At 44.8% G+C, this 16,431-nt stretch overlaps 1 protein-coding gene across 7 annotated transcripts; it reads left to right on the top strand.

Moving 5' to 3' along the window:
- Window positions 1–2,470: 2,470 nt before the first annotated feature.
- Window positions 2,471–15,797, top strand: LOC133370510 (E3 SUMO-protein ligase ZBED1-like). Of its 7 annotated transcripts, none has more exons than XM_061596930.1 (4): window positions 2,896–3,170; window positions 4,918–5,121; window positions 7,676–7,832; window positions 9,112–15,797. In XM_061596930.1, exons 2-4 carry the CDS (start codon window positions 5,092–5,094, stop codon window positions 11,160–11,162), a joined length of 2,238 nt encoding a protein of 745 aa, XP_061452914.1. In that variant the 5' UTR covers window positions 2,896–3,170; window positions 4,918–5,091; the 3' UTR covers window positions 11,163–15,797. The 7 variants fall into 7 exon arrangements, with proteins under 7 accessions (XP_061452920.1, XP_061452914.1, XP_061452918.1 ...); XM_061596932.1 differs by lacking the exon at window positions 2,896–3,170 and adding an exon at window positions 3,232–3,626; XM_061596931.1 differs by lacking the exon at window positions 2,896–3,170 and adding an exon at window positions 3,232–4,252.
- The last annotated feature ends 634 nt before the right edge of the window (window positions 15,798–16,431 follow it).

Raw genomic sequence — 16,431 nt, 5'->3', positions numbered from 1 at the left:
CTGCTTTGTAGGTCCAAACAGGTCTTACACCAAAGATGTGTGGTGTAGGAATGGATGCAAAAAGAAACCGTTTGCAGAGCATAAACACACAATTGCTCCATATACGCATTTTTTTTAATAGTCCATAGGCATGTTCTGGAAAGCCAGGATTAACTGCAGTTCACCAGCATGCATCATATGTACACTTAGCAGGTGTGCAATTCTCATATTATTATATGCATGGTATACCAACCATGATATGCAACAATGTATCACTGAACACAAGTCAGGATCATTCAGACAATGGTATTCCCGTTCTCTATGTATGCCTGTGAAAGTTAGACAGTGAAAAAAGCAGATAAGAGAAAAATCAGTATGGTGAAATGTGGTGTTGGAGGAAAGCTTTGCAGATACAGTAACGCCACACTTACCGGCGCTCCGCTTACCGGCGTTCTGCTAATGCGGCGGTTTTCTTTTAAAGCCGCTTTTGCGGCATTTTTGCGCAACGCGACCCATTAAAGTCAATGGGGTTCCACTTTATGGCAATTTCTGCTTTACGGCGGGGTTCCGAAAGCCGGGAAGCGGGGCCCTGCTGTACCATGGAGCACTAAAAAGACAAATAATTGGGTGTTAGAACAAATTAAATGAGAACTATCACTAGAAGCTAAAATGATGAAACTGAGGTTATCATACTTTGGACACATAATGAGAAGACATGATTCACTAGAAAAAATAATGCTGGGAAAAACAGAAGTGAGTAGAAAAAGAGGAAGAGCAAACAAACGATGGATTGATTCCAAAAAGGAAGCCACAGACCTGAACTTTCAAGATCTGAACAGGGTGTTTATAACAGATGCTACTGGAGGTCGCTGATTCATAGGGTCGACATAAGTTGTAATCAACATGAAGGCACATAACAACATGCCAGCCACCTCCATAAATAGTGCACCTGCATTTTCTAGGTCTTTAATGTTTGGACTCAGTGGAAGCATGCTACTCTCAAAGGAGTACTCTTCATTGATTGTGGGTATTATGAATATAAAGAGGAATGAAAACAGCCATTTCTGGTATAGATAGCCCTTTGAATTATGTCCAAGAGACAATGGGAAGCCACAGGACAATGAACTGAGGCACGCATGCATTTTACTAGGCCAGCCTTGAGTTTATAAAGACGCAAGTGGAACCAGCAACAAAACATTGCAGCGTGGAGTACTCCTTCTGGTAGGTGCCTCCCAGCCAACCAACCAGCTGGACCCCCATTCCAGGATGGTCTCTTCCATTTCCCCTCCCAGTTGGTTTTATGTCCCCTGCCCCAACAATTAGCTAGCATTCCACAGCCACTGGGCATGCTCAGTCCTCACTAGGCTGCTTTTGGATATTTTCAACCTCAGTTTTTTGTTTTGTTTCGTATTTCTGCAAACCTTGGGTTGTTCACAGAAAATCCAGACTTTTTGGCATTAGTAAGCCAATTGTCGCATTTATAGAGTGATTTTAAAACTCCATTGTGCCAGTTAAGTCCACAAGTGATGGCATTGAACCTACTTCATCAGATGCATTAACTATTATTGTGAGTCGCGGGTGCACATATACTCAATTGTAGGTACATATATATCATTACATGTGTGTGTGTGTGTGTGTGTGTGTGTGTAGAATTGTAAAAAGTGAGCTCAGAAGGAAAGGAAATGCAGAAAAGTACTGATAGTGAAAATTGCCATGTAATTGGAGTGGCCTTAAAAAGTGGCCATTGATATATCTGGAAAATACATTGGTTTCTACTTGACAACTGCAGGAATACACTGAGGGTTGTCTCCATTGTTAGTCCTACTTAGAGCAGACCCATTGAAATTAATAGGTATGACCAACCAATGGAATGGAAATGGACTGCCTTCAAGTCGATCCCGACTTATGGTGACCCTATGAACAGGCTTTTAATGGTAAGCAGTATTCAGAGGGGGTTTACCATTACCTCCCTCTGAGGCTAGTCCTCCCCAGCTGGCTAGGGCCTGCTCAACTTGCCCCAGCTGCATGAGCCAGCCCCTTCCTTGTCCGCAACTGCCAGCCGGGGGGCAACTGGGCTCCTTGGGATGATGCAGCTTGTCCACGGCTGCACAGGTGGCAGGGCACATAACCCCTGAGTCACTCACTGTGGGGGTGATCTTTAGCTGGCCCTTGACCCCCAGGAGACACGAGCGGGGATTTGAACTCACAGACTCTGGGCTCCCAGCCAGGCTCTCCTCCCCACTGTGCTATACCAGCTGTTATGACCAACTGAAGTCCATTATTTTTAATGCATCAACCCTCGACTACAAAATGCCCATTGGGATACCTTAAACCCTGCTGTGAGTTTGCCCCATCTACCTCCTAGAAGGAACATCACAGCAAGGGGAGGACCAGCCTGGGCACCATCCATTGGCAGGAGAAGGAATGGATACACAGGGATCTTACTGACCCCCGTCCCTGCTAGAAAGTATATTTGCCAATTGCCCCTAGGGACTGTAGCAGGGAAGGGTCCCTATCCATCAGCCAGACGGCAATTGGCTGCAGGTTGGTGTCTGCTGTGTAATTAAACAAAATGGCAGGCTCAGATGAGATGATACTGTAGTGCTGAGTTTATGTCGTGAATGGGTGTCTCAATTCTTCCTTGCTTTTCTGTTTCTTTTTCCTTTTGTATCGTGTCTATTAGATTGTGAGCCTGTGGTAGCGGCCGTGTTGTTCTTTAATCTGTGCACACACCATACGTTAAAGCATATTCTCTCCCCCTCCCCCCAGAATCCTGGGAACTGTAGTTTGTTAAAGGTGCTGGGAAGTGTAGCTCTGTGAGAAACTACCGTACAGCATGGAGCAAATGTTTGGTATAATGACAATAGCGATAATATTAATAACAATGTTTTAAAACAGGCGCAGTCATCTCATGGGAAGGCTAGCCCTGCAAATGAGGGTGTTGAACTGCATTTATTGCTGGTTCCAGGCTTCTCCAATGCAACGTTTTCAAAGACATGAGCCCTTCTCTTCTACCTCTTGGGAATAAGGTTGGAATCCAGGGACGCTTTTCGTCCTGCTGTGAACTTTTCAGAGGAGCCCTAAAGGAATCACTTCCCGATGAAAGGTTAGGCTGTAATCCCATTTTGCTGCACCAGGAGCTGTGAGGCTGCAAACCACCGAGGCTGCGCTATGCTCATGATAACAAAGGGGTAAGAATTTTGATATATATATATATATATATATATATATATATATATATATATATATATATACGCACGCATACAGACGCGTTTGCAGAGGCGAGTGGAAATCTATTGGGTGCCTGCCTCGTCTTTCCTTCTCTCCCTTTAGCTTCTCAAAAACTTTCCTTCCGCTTGTGCACTCAAAGAGACACGCTTGGAGGGTTATGTGGGTTTCAAAAGGATGGGAGGCAGAGGCAGCGATTCTGGGGGGAAATCAACCTGCAGATGATGAACACGCCCAGCCCTGTCCAATCGATTCTCTGGGTGGGCGTCTGTGTATGCGTGGCTGGATTGCGGCAGGACTGCTTAGGTTTTTGGCAGAGCTAAAAATAATTTTATTCCCCCCAGCAACGCGAAATAGTTTGTCCCTTTCCCTCCTCCCACCCACCCAGTTAAGCATGTTTTAGAGGTTCTTACTTGAGTGTAAGTTCCTCTATGCCTTCTTGAACATTTTGCAGATTGAAATTATTGAGGTCATTGGAGTGACCCACATGAACAGGATGGTTAAATTGGGGGCACATGCGTTTTAGGCTAATTCTTTTATCTTGTGTACGTATTTATGTGTGTATATGTGTGGTTTTCCTGTCAGATGGTTGCTTTAGGAAACCTAAAGATTTTCTTAGGCGTCTATGGATTTTTATTTAATTTTTTTGAAAGCTCCTATCCTTGTTATGATAGGAGCAGAATACTTAGTGTGTATGCGATGCTATTTAATGCTAAATATAGGACCACAAACTTTTAATGGAATAAACTGGGTGATTAATGGATTAAATCTTCAAAAGGACCTATGTCAGTTTAATCATAATTGTCACTAACCATATGGAACAGCCTTTTAGTGTTTTGTTTTGTTTTAAATGAGAGAAGGGAATAAATAGAAATCTATATATTGGCCACATCAGTGTCTTGTGAAAGGCTGCTTGGTGCTGATTTTGCTAGCCAGATTTAAAAGCTGGTGTGTTTAATTAAGAATGCTGCCTGACTGGGAGAACGAGAACCCATAATACTGCTAGTTCCTATTCTGTCATCAACAGTTTGTTAAAGTCACAAAGGTAAGAGGGTTGGAGTGTTGTCCAAATGCTCAATTTGATTAAAAGAGGTATAGAGTTAGACAGAATTTTATTTTGCTGTACAAAGGGTGGTAACAGTCTCTTTCATCCTGGGATTCCAGACAAACAAGTAGCAATATGAACACATACTTACATTTAATTAGTGAATTAAGAGTTAAATGGTATACGTATTATCTGAAAAAACACCCGTGCTTAGTTGGCAGACCTAGCTTAGTAGTAGTAGTAGTAGTAGAAGAAAATTGTAGTATTCAGAAACAACCAAATGGGCATATCCAGTAAAATGTTGGATACCAATTTCCAGTGGTGGCTGGTGGCTCCATGTCAGTGGGGCAGTGGAATCTGTTCCAGGTTTTAGTCCAAACGTTCAAGCATCTCCTTGACCATTCAGACTAAACCTGGAGCATATTTCACTGCCCCACTGACATGGAGCTACCAGCCTCCACTGCCAACTGCCTCTTGCATGTTCCAGCCTAAAACTCTGCAGGTGCAAAGGCACATGCACACACATATACAGCCTCTAGTCTCCAAGTTGACTGCTGTGTTGGGACAGCTCAGTCTGCCCATCCAATGGAGGCGGAATGCATTCTGGTAAAGGGGGAGCCTTTGACATGCACTGAATCTCTGTGTTTCCACCTAATCTCCCATAGAGCCTCTGGATTGGCTGTCCTATGCATAATGTAGAATCCTGTTCCCTTTTAAGATAAGGAAGTACAATAGCTGAGCCTCAGTGAAAATATGAACTTCCACTGAATGAAATGGAGATTGGATGAAATCTAATGGACATGGAAGAAGTCTGCAGATAAGGTTTAACATGTATACTGATGAATCCTCCTATGCATTTTTCTTCAAAAGTAAGCCTTGGTGCAGCTTACAACCTAGTTAAGTATGTCTAGGATTACAACCTTAATTTATTTGCTGTTCTGCCCCCACCCCACAAATAGTTTCTGTTAAGTGGGGGAAGTCCATGACGATAAATAATTTTGTTTCCAATCCATCTGAAAATGCAAAGACGTAGCAAAGGAGCCAAGGAATGGTTCTTCTGCTGGGTACCATGCAGAAAGAAAATAAATACTATTATCTTCAGTCACATCTCACCATACATTCAAAGCACTCTTATATCACGTTAACAGTATGGCTTCTCCCAAAGAACCCCGGGAACTGTTAAGGGTGCTGGGAACTGTAGTTCTGAGGGGCAGCACCCTTAACAAACTACAGTTCCCAATATTCTTTGGGGAAAGCAATGACTGTTAAAGCAGTATGACAGTGCTCTGTCCGTGCTTAAGAGATCTGTAGTGACATGCAAAACTACAGCTTGTGCTTGTGGCAAATGAGTCAGATTATCCATTTGTTACAAGTAGGGAGCAATTACTACTGGTGAAAAAGAAATGGCTTAATCAGGAGTCACCAACATGGTGCCCTTGTGCACAATGGCATTTTTGTCGCCTAGTGCCTGTGAAGCCTCTGATTCCTGATCCCATTCACTGCCCCTTTGTCATGAGTTGGTGAGAGTGATGATCTTTCTCTCCCTAAAAAGTATGTAGAGTTGAAAGCGGAAGTTAGAAGAGTGATACTCTTTCCCACTTCCTCTTTCAGCTCTATGTACTTTTCAAGCCTCAGAATGTCTACTGGATCTGACTTTTTTTAACCCAGATCCCTTGGGAAAGCGATGTGTTTGTACATGTGTGCACTTTCTCACTTTCTGTCTCTCTATGTTTGTGAGGTTGATACAGTAGAGGGGGGAGAGAATTGACCAGAGGTGTGTGTCCCCATGGCACTCACTCAAAACTCCAAATGTGTCCATGGGCCTAAAAAGGTTGATGACCTTGGCTTAATGGACAGACTGCATGCAAAGGGTCCTGGATTCAGTCCCTTGCACTTCCAGCTAGGTCTGAGAAAGATAGTTTCCTGGAGACCAGCTGGTGGTAGACCAATTCTCAGATGGATATGCTGATTTAGTATCTTCCTATATTCTACTGCTTCCCAAGTGGATGCTGGAAGGGGCATGGCTGCGTGTACCAGGACAGAGCTGAAGGTAAATATGGAGGGGGGGACGACAAACATAGGAAGCTGCCTTAAACTGAGTCTGACCATTGATCCAATTAGCTCAGGACAGTATTGTCTACCCTGGCTGGCAGCAGCTCTCCAGGATTTCAGCTGGGACATTCCCATCCCTGCCTGGAGATTCTGGGATTGAGCCTTGAATTTTCTACATGCAAAGCGGATGCTGCAGCACTGAGCCACGGCCCTTCCCCTTACAAAAACAGATGGTGTGAATCTGAGGCTCTACGGGGCTAATTCAAAGGGAAAAGCTTTAGCTGTGGGTGGGCGGGGGGAGAAAAGGTGGAATGGAGGGTGTCCCTGGCAATCAGGTCGAGGGGAAAAAGAAAACTTTTGTCACAATACATTGATTAGGCTTCAAGATCCCATTGGACTCTTTATTTTCTTTGCAGCAGACTTAAGATGGCTACCATTCTGGAACCTGAGAATCGGGGGATGTTTGAAGGGCATAGCAATTGTGCTTTCTTCAGAACCAGCAGAGCACCTCAGGATGACTTGCTGTTTAGCCGAGTCATAAACTGTAAAACGATGCTTGCAAGGCTGTTGTTTTTTAAAATGTCCCCATATACTGTTTGTATGATTTCCACCATCAATATCTAAGGAAGGTTAACTATTAAGCGCAACCAGTTTATGTTGGAGTATGGCGAGGGGAGCTGACCTTCAGGGGCTCTAACCTCCTCTAAGAATTTGTAACTACTCTCCTTATGAGATCAGTGCATAGTGGTTATAACCACTAAGGTGATAATAACCATGCAATTCACTTTTCAAAAAATTGGCATGGTTGGGAAAACCAAATGTTAACATTTGCTACTCAAATTGTTTACTTCTGGGAACACTTTTTTTAAAAAGTGGTTGACGAGCACTGAGAGCTCCATCCTTTGGATGTTTGCAAAGGGAGGTTGCTATAATGAGTTCAAGCCAGTAACTCTCTCTTCTAGGCTAGCATTTTGCTGAGACTTGGAACTCATGCTTTAGTTAATACTCATGTGCTGTAGTTGCAGCATAGTTCCGGTGCAAACAGGGATGTGGTCTCTGGTCCTGTGGCCATGGATAGAATTATGCTTGGTGGTGCTGGGCTTCTGCATTGGCCCTACCATGGTCCCTCCTTTTGCCCTAAGCTGACTCATGCAAGCCCTTGCATGGTGGAATCACAGGAACACAGGAAGCCACCTTATACCAAGTCAAGACCATTGGTCTATGTAACCAGGTACAGTATGTGTTAAAGTGAAGGTAATTTACCCATGTTCCTCGTTGTAGGGCAGAAACCACTGTGAGGATCTGACCTCTTTTGTCTGCTGTTTCTTCCCATGACTGTCACTCTGTTTCTTCCCCTCAACCCCCCACAAGACCGAAATGGAAGATGTGAGCTCCAAAAGGGTCAGCGAGTTTTTGCAGAAATGCGTCAAACTTGAGGATAATGAAGGGGACGCTCAGCCCAAGGAGGAGATCATAGAAGTGCAAACTGTCCCTATCCTTGCTCCATCCTACCCTCAGACAGTACAAGGTATAGAAGTTCCCTTCCTCTGCTATGGACATCACCTAGACATTAATATATATTTCATTTTGTATACTTGTTTTAAAACAAACATGGACCATAGAGAGCTACCTTAGACCAAGTCAGAGCATTGGTCCATCTAGCTCAGTATTATCTACACCAGAAGTATGGACCCTTTGGCCCTCCAGATATTGCTGGACTACAACTCCCATCAGCCTAGGCTGTTGGCCATGCTGGCTGGAGCTAATGAGAGTTGTAGATCAGCAACATCTGGAGGGCCAAAGGGTCCCCCACCTGGTCTGCATTGACTAGCAGTGGCACTCCAGGGTTTCAGACAGAGCACATTTCCAGCCCTACCTGGAGATGCTGCTGGGGATTGAACCTGGGACCTGCTGCGTGGAAGGCTGATGCTCTACTACAGAGCCACAGCCTTTCCCAATTTGTGGCTTGTATCCAATGCTAATCATACTTAGAGTGTACCTATTGAAATGAATGGGTATGACTAATTTAGGTTCATTAATTTCAGTGGGTCTACTCGGAACCAAACTTAGTTGGCTACAATCATATATTTTGATAAATGTTATGTCCACTTGATTTTATCCATATTTTTAATGAACATTTTAAATGGTTTTATGGAAACTGCATAGAGGCTCTTTGGTTGATTGATTCACGTATAAACCTTGTGAAATAAATGAAATTTGGGCCTAAAATGTCGGCTGCTGAGGAAGTGTGAGACATTCAGGTTTAACCGATCAAACCTGGGCAAAAATTATGTGTCACTAATCTGGAGAAGTGTGTGCAAATAGCTGTGCCGTGCAATTGTTGTTGCTGTTTGTTGTTATATTTCTTACATGTATATAGACTCAGAACAAGAATTATTTTGGTGGCTCGCATGGTGAAACAATAAAAGCATTAAAATTCAATATAGAAATGTAAATACTCTTTACAAATTAATTAAAATGGGAACACAGCTTAAAAATGGATTTAAAACTGAAGAGAAGAGAGGAGTCAGTACCAGATATTTTAGTACAGGTGTGGGGAACCTGGTGCCCTTCAGATGTTTGACTCCACCTCCCAAAAGCCCCCATCAATTGCGAGGGATGATGAAGTTGTAGTCCATCAGCATCTGGAAGGTCACAGGTTCCCCACCACGGAAAGCATAACAGCAGATAGCGGACATCTCCTCCTGGCTCTCTCTTGACAGGTATTCTGCTGTGATGGCATCTGCTTTTATTTTCTGCATTGAATTAATGGCAAACTGTGGTTCTCTTCTTTTCCACTCTCACAGAGGAAATATCAATGGTCTTCAATACTTGTGCAATGCCAGCCAACCTGGGCCCTTGCACAAGAAGGAGACGCGAGAAAGGCAGTGCCCACGATGGGACGAGCACCTCCCTCTATGTCGACCGCCGCAAATCGAAGGTGTGGAACTATTACACCAAACTGGGGGATGCTTACGTCGAATGCAACGTCTGCAAGAAGCAGCTGTCCTTCCACAACAGCACCACTACAATGAGGGAACATCTGGTGAGGAAGCACAGCATTCGTGACACCTTGCTGTCTCAGCTGAAGGATGACCAAGTTTCTGACCCGGACTATGTGGCCCAGGAGAATGCAATAAAAAGGGCCCGCCAGCTGACACCTGAAAACAACAATCAGTACCACGCCGTGTCCTGCACAGAACCCAGGACCGACGTGATTCTGGAGCTAGTGCTGGAAATGATTTTTCGGGACCTCCACCCCCTCTCTGTAGTGAAGGACAAAGGCTTTGGCCTTCTAATTGGCTACCTAGAACCTAGCTTTATTCTCCCATCCCCTATGCAGCTCTCTAGCATGCTGTGGCACCGATACAATGTGGTCAAGCAGCACCTAGAACGCTACCTGCAAACAGCCCAGTCTATTGTCATCTGCGCTGAATTCTGGCTTTCCCAGCCCAACCAAACATACCTGACAATCATGACCAACTTCATTGATGGGGAGTGGCGGCGGGCAAGGTGCATCTTGGAGACCCAACAGGTGCACGAGAACAAAGCGGAGAGTAATTTAGGAGACAGGTTGTATTCGGTCCTGACAGACTTTGGGCTGTCCAACAAGTCTGTCTTCTGCGTGATGCACGACAGCCTACAAGATTTGGAGGCAAACTCATCACAACTCAAGTGTGTCTATGGCTGGACCAGCCTGTGCTGCGCTGCACACCTGCTGCATCTGTGTGTGAAGGTGGGTCTTGAGGTGGAACAGGTGCAAGAGGCCTTGAGTGCTGCCCGTAGCATTGTCTGCTACTTCCAGCAGGATGCTAAGGCCACCTGCTCACTCAACAGTAAACTGGAAGCCATCAACAAGACTAAGCTGAAACTGGTGATGGACACTGGGGCTCGGTGGATAACTACCATCGAGATGTGCGAGTGCCTGTTGGATCTCAAGTGGGCCATCATGTCCGTCTTGGAGGAACACCCCAAGGGAACCACGGTGGTCCAGAACCTGGCCGACCACCAATGGAAACTCTTGCAGGATCTGGTGCCTGTCATGAGGACGCTTAAGATCGCTACATCATTCTTGCGGGAAGAACAGAACTTCTCCATCTCCTCCCTGATGCCGTGCATCCATGGCATTGTCACTGCCATTGGGCAGCAGTCAGAGGAAGCAAGCGGCATCATCAAGACAGTGGTGAGCAATATAAAGTTGGAGCTCACCCAGCGCTGGGGCATCTTGGATGATGAGAAGTTGCTGGAGAGCCCAGCAGTGGTTGCATCATTCTTAGACCCCCGCTTCAAGGAAATGAGGTTCCTGAGCCCCAGCCTGAGGAGTGACCTGCACAAAAAGATTAAAAGCATGCTGTCACAGTTCTTCAACCACCAGTCCCCACTGTCAACCCAGTTCTGGGTGCCAAACTCTGATTATAAAGCAGAGGTTGGTGAAGCAGCTAGCCAGCTCTCTGCCCATAAGGAGAGAGGCTCGAGCGGACAGTCTCAGAGTATGTATGACATCCTTTTGGGGAAAGACCCCACTGAGAGTATGCCAGAGATCCATCAGCAGCTGGAGAATTACATTGTGGAACCTCTGTGCAAGCGCAGCACTAACCCCTTGGACTGGTGGAAGAACAATGAGCACCGCTTCCCCTCAGTAGCCAGATTAGCCCGGCAGTACTTGGCCATCCCAGCGACAGTTGTGCCACCAGATCAGGCCTTTGCTGCCACTGAAAGTGCCCTGGAGCACCGGAGAGGTGTACTTGCTCCCGAGAACCTGGACCAAATTCTCTTCCTGCATCAAAATTTTGATTTTTTAGAATCTATGAGAAATGGCAATGAGAATCTGACTAAGACTGTGCACAACCAGTACTGAAAAGTCAGGTGTGGGAAGAACAGACAAGACAACCACTGTATTAAGGTGTGGCCAGCACACTGGGAGTTGGGAAGAGATGCAAAGTCTCGGAAAGGACAACTTGTTCTTCAGGTCACTTTAGTCTAGTCCCAAGTCAGAATCTGATCTCGTGTGGTAATTTAAAGATAAGCTTGCCTACTACCTAAACTCACCCTTGTTTTCACTGTAGTGGTAGATCTGCTCCTAACTAAGACTAGTTTTTTTCTTCTGAAAAGGGTGTGTCCTAGCTGGAGCAAACGGACATTAGACGTAAGAGCGAGGGCCATTTCCAACAATAATTTCAAAAGATGAACAGGTGTATTTTTGGAAGGCAAATCCTTGTCTGGATGTCTGTGAAAAACCTATTGGGGGAACTAAAACCCTATACCTATCTATCTTGGAGAGAAGATAAGTAGAGAAACAATGTAGAAATTATTCCAGAGCTCACAGGCCTCACTTAGATTGATGTATTATAGTGCTGGGGTGTGTGTGTGTGTATTCATTTTCATTCACCTTTAAGGTTCCCATGAGGCCATTCCATTGAGGGAACATAGGTGTTTTGAGTTCCCCTTTGATTGTTTTGGAATCCTGTAGAACCGAGGTGGCTAATGTATGGCTCTCGAAATGTTTGGGGCTACAACTTGCGTTATCCCTGACTGACGGCCTTACTGGCTGGCGTTGGGAGTTCTACAACATCTGAAGGGCCACAGGTTAGCCACCCTTACTTTAGAAGAAATTAAGACTCTTCTTTCTGGAGAGCCTTGCAGCACACTGGTTAACCATGTGATAGTCCATGTAAGCCTGGAGAGGGGGAGCTGTCACACCTACTTGCCCTCGTCTAGATAGCCCAAGTAAGCTAGATGCTTTTGCTTAAAAAAATAAAATGATGTGCGGTGTTGTGGCTGCCACCTATAAGAACAGCCCTGCTGGAGTAGACCAAAGGTCCAGTTGGGCTCCAGGAAGCCTACAAGTTCTTCCAGATTGAAGATGTCAGTGTGGTGCCATCGTAGTTCCTCCTTGAAGGTGAGCAGTAAGCTGTTCCTGCAGGCTTTTCTGGCTCCCTTGGCTTGTACCAGCTGCTGGTGGTGGAAGGGATCCCAAAGGCACAGACTCGAAATATTCATGTTTCCATGTGACTCAATCCATGAGTGGGAGGTGTGTTTATTACATAGGCCCTTACAGGAAGTCTATTCAGGTACTCATAAATAACTGTAGGCAAATCAAAACCTTGTTACGTTCAGGCAAGCAACACCTTGATCTGAAGGTGGATTGAACACCTAGGCTGAGGAGCTGCTAGCAATGTGAGGATTGTTTTCAATTGATGTTTTAGAAAACTGCATCTTATTTTGGAATTTTGCAAGGGTAGGTTAAAAATAATTTTAAAATGCCTTTAAAGGAGTTTGCACTGTAGTGCCCTTTTATAACAAAACAGAAACTAGTGCAGGTATCTGTTGAAAGTTATTGCTGAGTCTTGCTGCACTGACCTCACTGGACAGAGTTGAAGAGTGTGACGCTTTCTTTTCTAGGAGAAAACCTGTTGTTTACCAGTTGCACTAAATGTTTTAAATGCTTGTCCTCAAAGCTGCTTTCTTGAGTCTTTAGCAACAAAAAGAGTGAATGCCATAGATGGTTTATAGGGTAGAATTTCTTTTCTAACTTGCTGGCAGATTTTAAGTGAGATGTGGAACTGGCAGTTATAACATGCTCACAGACCTTATTTTGCAAGTAGCACACTAGTTAGCGTTTACATGGGAAAATACTAGTATGGTATCAACCCTTGGTTGGTGTCCGTATTTGTAACCCATCCTGCAGCATTCTATGAAGAACAGGCATGGTTAAAAAAAAAAAAATGGCAGGGAGCCAGGTGAAAGATGTGCAACTCAACTCCAAATGTAGCATAAACAAGCAAGATCATGTGAAGAAGTACTTGTGAGTGCTTGAGGATGCAAAGCAATCATCCATCGAAGTTGGCTGATATTAGGAATGACAAGGCACCACTTCAACTGGTGTTTAGAGAATAGACCATAGTTTATAGCATGCCAAAAAAAAAAGCCCACACACATTATGCCTGCCTGTCAAAGTGGTATTTCATTGAAAGAGGCTGCCTTGGAGAAATCTGGGCTCCAGTAACATCAGTGGGAAAAGATTTCAGAGTTGAGCAGAATGATCAGCAGGCTCATAGGATGCACCTATAGCTGGACTTCAGGCCTAAGGGGTGGGGAGATGGGGTGTTTGATTCTTCCCTTTCTCTCCCCCACCCCAAACAAGTTTCCTGTGAGTTTCCTAAATGCACAAAACTGCTGTGTCAAGGACAAAGTCATACAACCAGGAGTCGGAAGTGTGTTAGCTGCATGCCAACTTTTGTCTCATGTTCATCTTCCATTGCCCAGTCAGGCTTACATTTTGAGTGCCTGGGTGAATACCAAGTGGTTTCTCTAATAGGAGAAAGGCATACACACACTCAAGAATGTGTTTTGCTACTGTGTGCTCAGTCTGCTACTTATGATGGGATTACTATAAATAACTAGGGCTGCAGTACATTTTAAAATGTGGCAATTCCGCCATACTGGTAGGTCTTGCATTGGCTTATTCTTTCAACTATTTTGGAGTTGATGCGTTACTGCAAGAATGGGACAGCTGTGGCCCTCCAGATATTGCTGTACTGTGCCTCCCTTCATCCCTGACCAGTGGCCATGTTGGCTAGAAATGATGGGAGTTGACTGCCGAAACATCTCAAGGGACACAGCTGCCCTATTACTGCAATAGAGGATGTTCTATAATCTGTTTCCCCAAATATGATGAAATAGAACATAAGAACTTAAGAACAGCCTGCTGGATCAGGCCAGTGGCCCATCTAGTCCAGCATCCTGTTCTCACAGTGGCCAACCAGGTGCCTGGGGAAAGTCCGCAAGCAGGACCTGAGTGCAAGAACACTCTCCCCTGAGACTTCCGGCAACTGGTTTTCAGAAGCATGCTGCCTCTGACTAGGGTGGCAGAGCACAGCCATCACGGCTAGTAGCCATTGATAGCCCTGTCCTCCATAAATTTGTCTAATCTTCTTTTAAAGCCATCCAAGCTGGTAGCCATTACTGCATCTTGTAGAAGAAAAGCCAGGGGTGGGGAACCTTAGACCCTCCAGGTTCTGCTGGACTTCCAACTCCCATTAGCCCCAGCAAGTGTGGCAATGGCCAGGGATGATGGAAGTTGTAGTTCAGCAACTTCTGGAGGGTCAAAGGCAATAAGCTCTAGGCCATGTCTTTCTCACATTTGTGAAATGACCCTTTGCCTTCAGGGTCTTCAAGAAGATGGGGCTCTTCACAGAGGTTTTGCAGTGTGATCCTTAAGCTTAAATGATTAACTAGCTAACAGACAGATGAAATAGAAATGGGGAGAGAGGATCTAATCAGATGACAATCCAGGTTGTACTAATTTGCAAATACCCACAAATTCAGCCATGGAACTACATCAACAAAAGTTGTTAGCCTAGCTTCCCACAGTGTACCTTTGTAAGTTAAGGGATTTGCAACCCTAGTTTTTTGTAATGATTATCTGCTTACTCTCCTGAAAGACTCTTAACTTCTAACAGGCACCCAGGCAAGTGACTATTTCTGAGCCTGGTAGTCCATAATCGTTTGGCAGAAACCTTTAAGTATATACTTCTACATTATACAAGTACAATATAGGCATGCTTGTATGTAATAACAGCAGTCCTACTATGGCAGAAAAGCAGTGAACTGGGCCAGTGGTGACTGCCAGATTTTTTAGGGGGGATGGATGCATGTATGTGAAGAAAAGGGAGGTACTTAGTCCAATACCAGGTTTTTTCTCCTTACTGTAGACATATCTATTTAATGGACCCAGTACTGTACCAGGTGTATGAACGTGGCCCCCTAACGCTGGGGGATGTAAACAAGGGGTAGGAAATTGGATCTAGCTTGAGGGGTCGATTCAGAAATGGCCAGCCTGCTGCAGGACACTTTGGCAGATGGGCAGAGCTGCCCACCAGTCAGTCACCTGACCACTGATGTCATGTAATTCAAACTGCAAGCCAATGCATGTCTTCCTTTGCAACCCAAAGGAAGCTGCTCCTAAGCATGCTCCCGATTCTTTCTTTCCAGCTTGAATTTGGCACTTTCTGAATTTGGTGTTTGTTGTTGCCGTGGAGAACAACAGGAAAAGGCATTAAGTAGCTGTAGCTTTTCTAAAATGGCCTGGTGGCCATAATTAGACCCATGAGCCAGAGGTTATCCTGCTGCTGCTGTAAACCCTTCAACACCACATGGCTCAGTTTTCTGAGGGGAGGTGTAAACACCACCACAGCCTTCCAGCTGGTGAATGGCAGCTGTCATCACCCGACCCATCTTTGCTGCAGACCTTCAGAGCTGATCTTGCAATTTCCCCCTCAGTCACAAGAACTACGTGGAACTGGACTATAGAAAGGGATGTTATATAAGCTTACATAAGTTTATTTGCGCTTTTCTTTTCATGACTATGCTACTTATACAAAGTAACGGTGCAATAACCTACATCAAGGTATGGTACTTTGAAAAGATAACACTGGGTCTACTGGAAAGATGAGCATATTCAAGGGACAGAATAAAATTTTTTAAAAAAATACTTCACTTTTGTTCGTATCAATGGGCTCTACTGATTTATTTATTTATAAATGTTCATACAAATGCTAAGATTTCTTTCTGACATACACACACGGATAAATCTGTTAGGTAGATGGAGCCAAACCCAGCTGTTAGGTAGATGGAGCCAAATTTAGGACTAAGCAGCGAAGGCTACGTTGTTTCCTGACCTGTGCAGTGACACATGGTTCGGGCAGTATGTATACAGCCTGAATTGCGGAGCTGGCCAAAGAGGAACTACGATTCATGCCAAAAGCTTTGCAGGATGTGACAGGCAATGCTAAATGAACAAGGTAAAACATGTTTCTTTTCACCGACTCTCCTGGGCTTGAAGGAAAGGGACTATGAACTGTAACAAAAGCCCTCCAACCGAAATGGTAATGAGTCAATTGTTAAGTGAAATGCCAAGGAGGCTTCAGGCAGGGGTAGGGAACCTTTTCCTGCTGGTGGGCCAGATTTTTATCTCCAACACCTTGTTGCTGTGCTTTGAAGCCCTGTTTGAAAGCCCTTTATTTTAGCAAATTAAGGGTGGGCAAGGTTTGGGGACATGGCCTAGTGGGCCAAACTGGACCCCCTGGTGGTCTAAGACACATTCTAAGGGCTCATCCACACTAGAG

The sequence above is a fragment of the Rhineura floridana genome, chromosome 15, assembly GCF_030035675.1.
Source record: "Rhineura floridana isolate rRhiFlo1 chromosome 15, rRhiFlo1.hap2, whole genome shotgun sequence".
NCBI classification, from domain to species: Eukaryota; Metazoa; Chordata; class Lepidosauria; order Squamata; family Rhineuridae; genus Rhineura; species Rhineura floridana.
The sequence above is the reverse complement of the archived record's forward strand: the minus strand, read 5'-3'. Positions and strand labels throughout refer to the sequence as shown.

What these genes read in the sequence shown, in the direction of transcription:
- LOC133370510 (XM_061596930.1), top strand. Translation starts at nt 5,092, where the DNA reads ATGAATCCTCCTATGCATTTTTCTTCAAAA. An exon ending in CTATGCATTTTTCTTCAAAA is followed by an intron (nt 5,122 to 7,675) that starts GTAAGCCTTGGT and finishes ACCCCCCACAAG; the next exon opens with ACCGAAATGGAAGATGTGAG. An exon ending in CTACCCTCAGACAGTACAAG is followed by an intron (nt 7,833 to 9,111) that starts GTATAGAAGTTC and finishes CCACTCTCACAG; the next exon opens with AGGAAATATCAATGGTCTTC.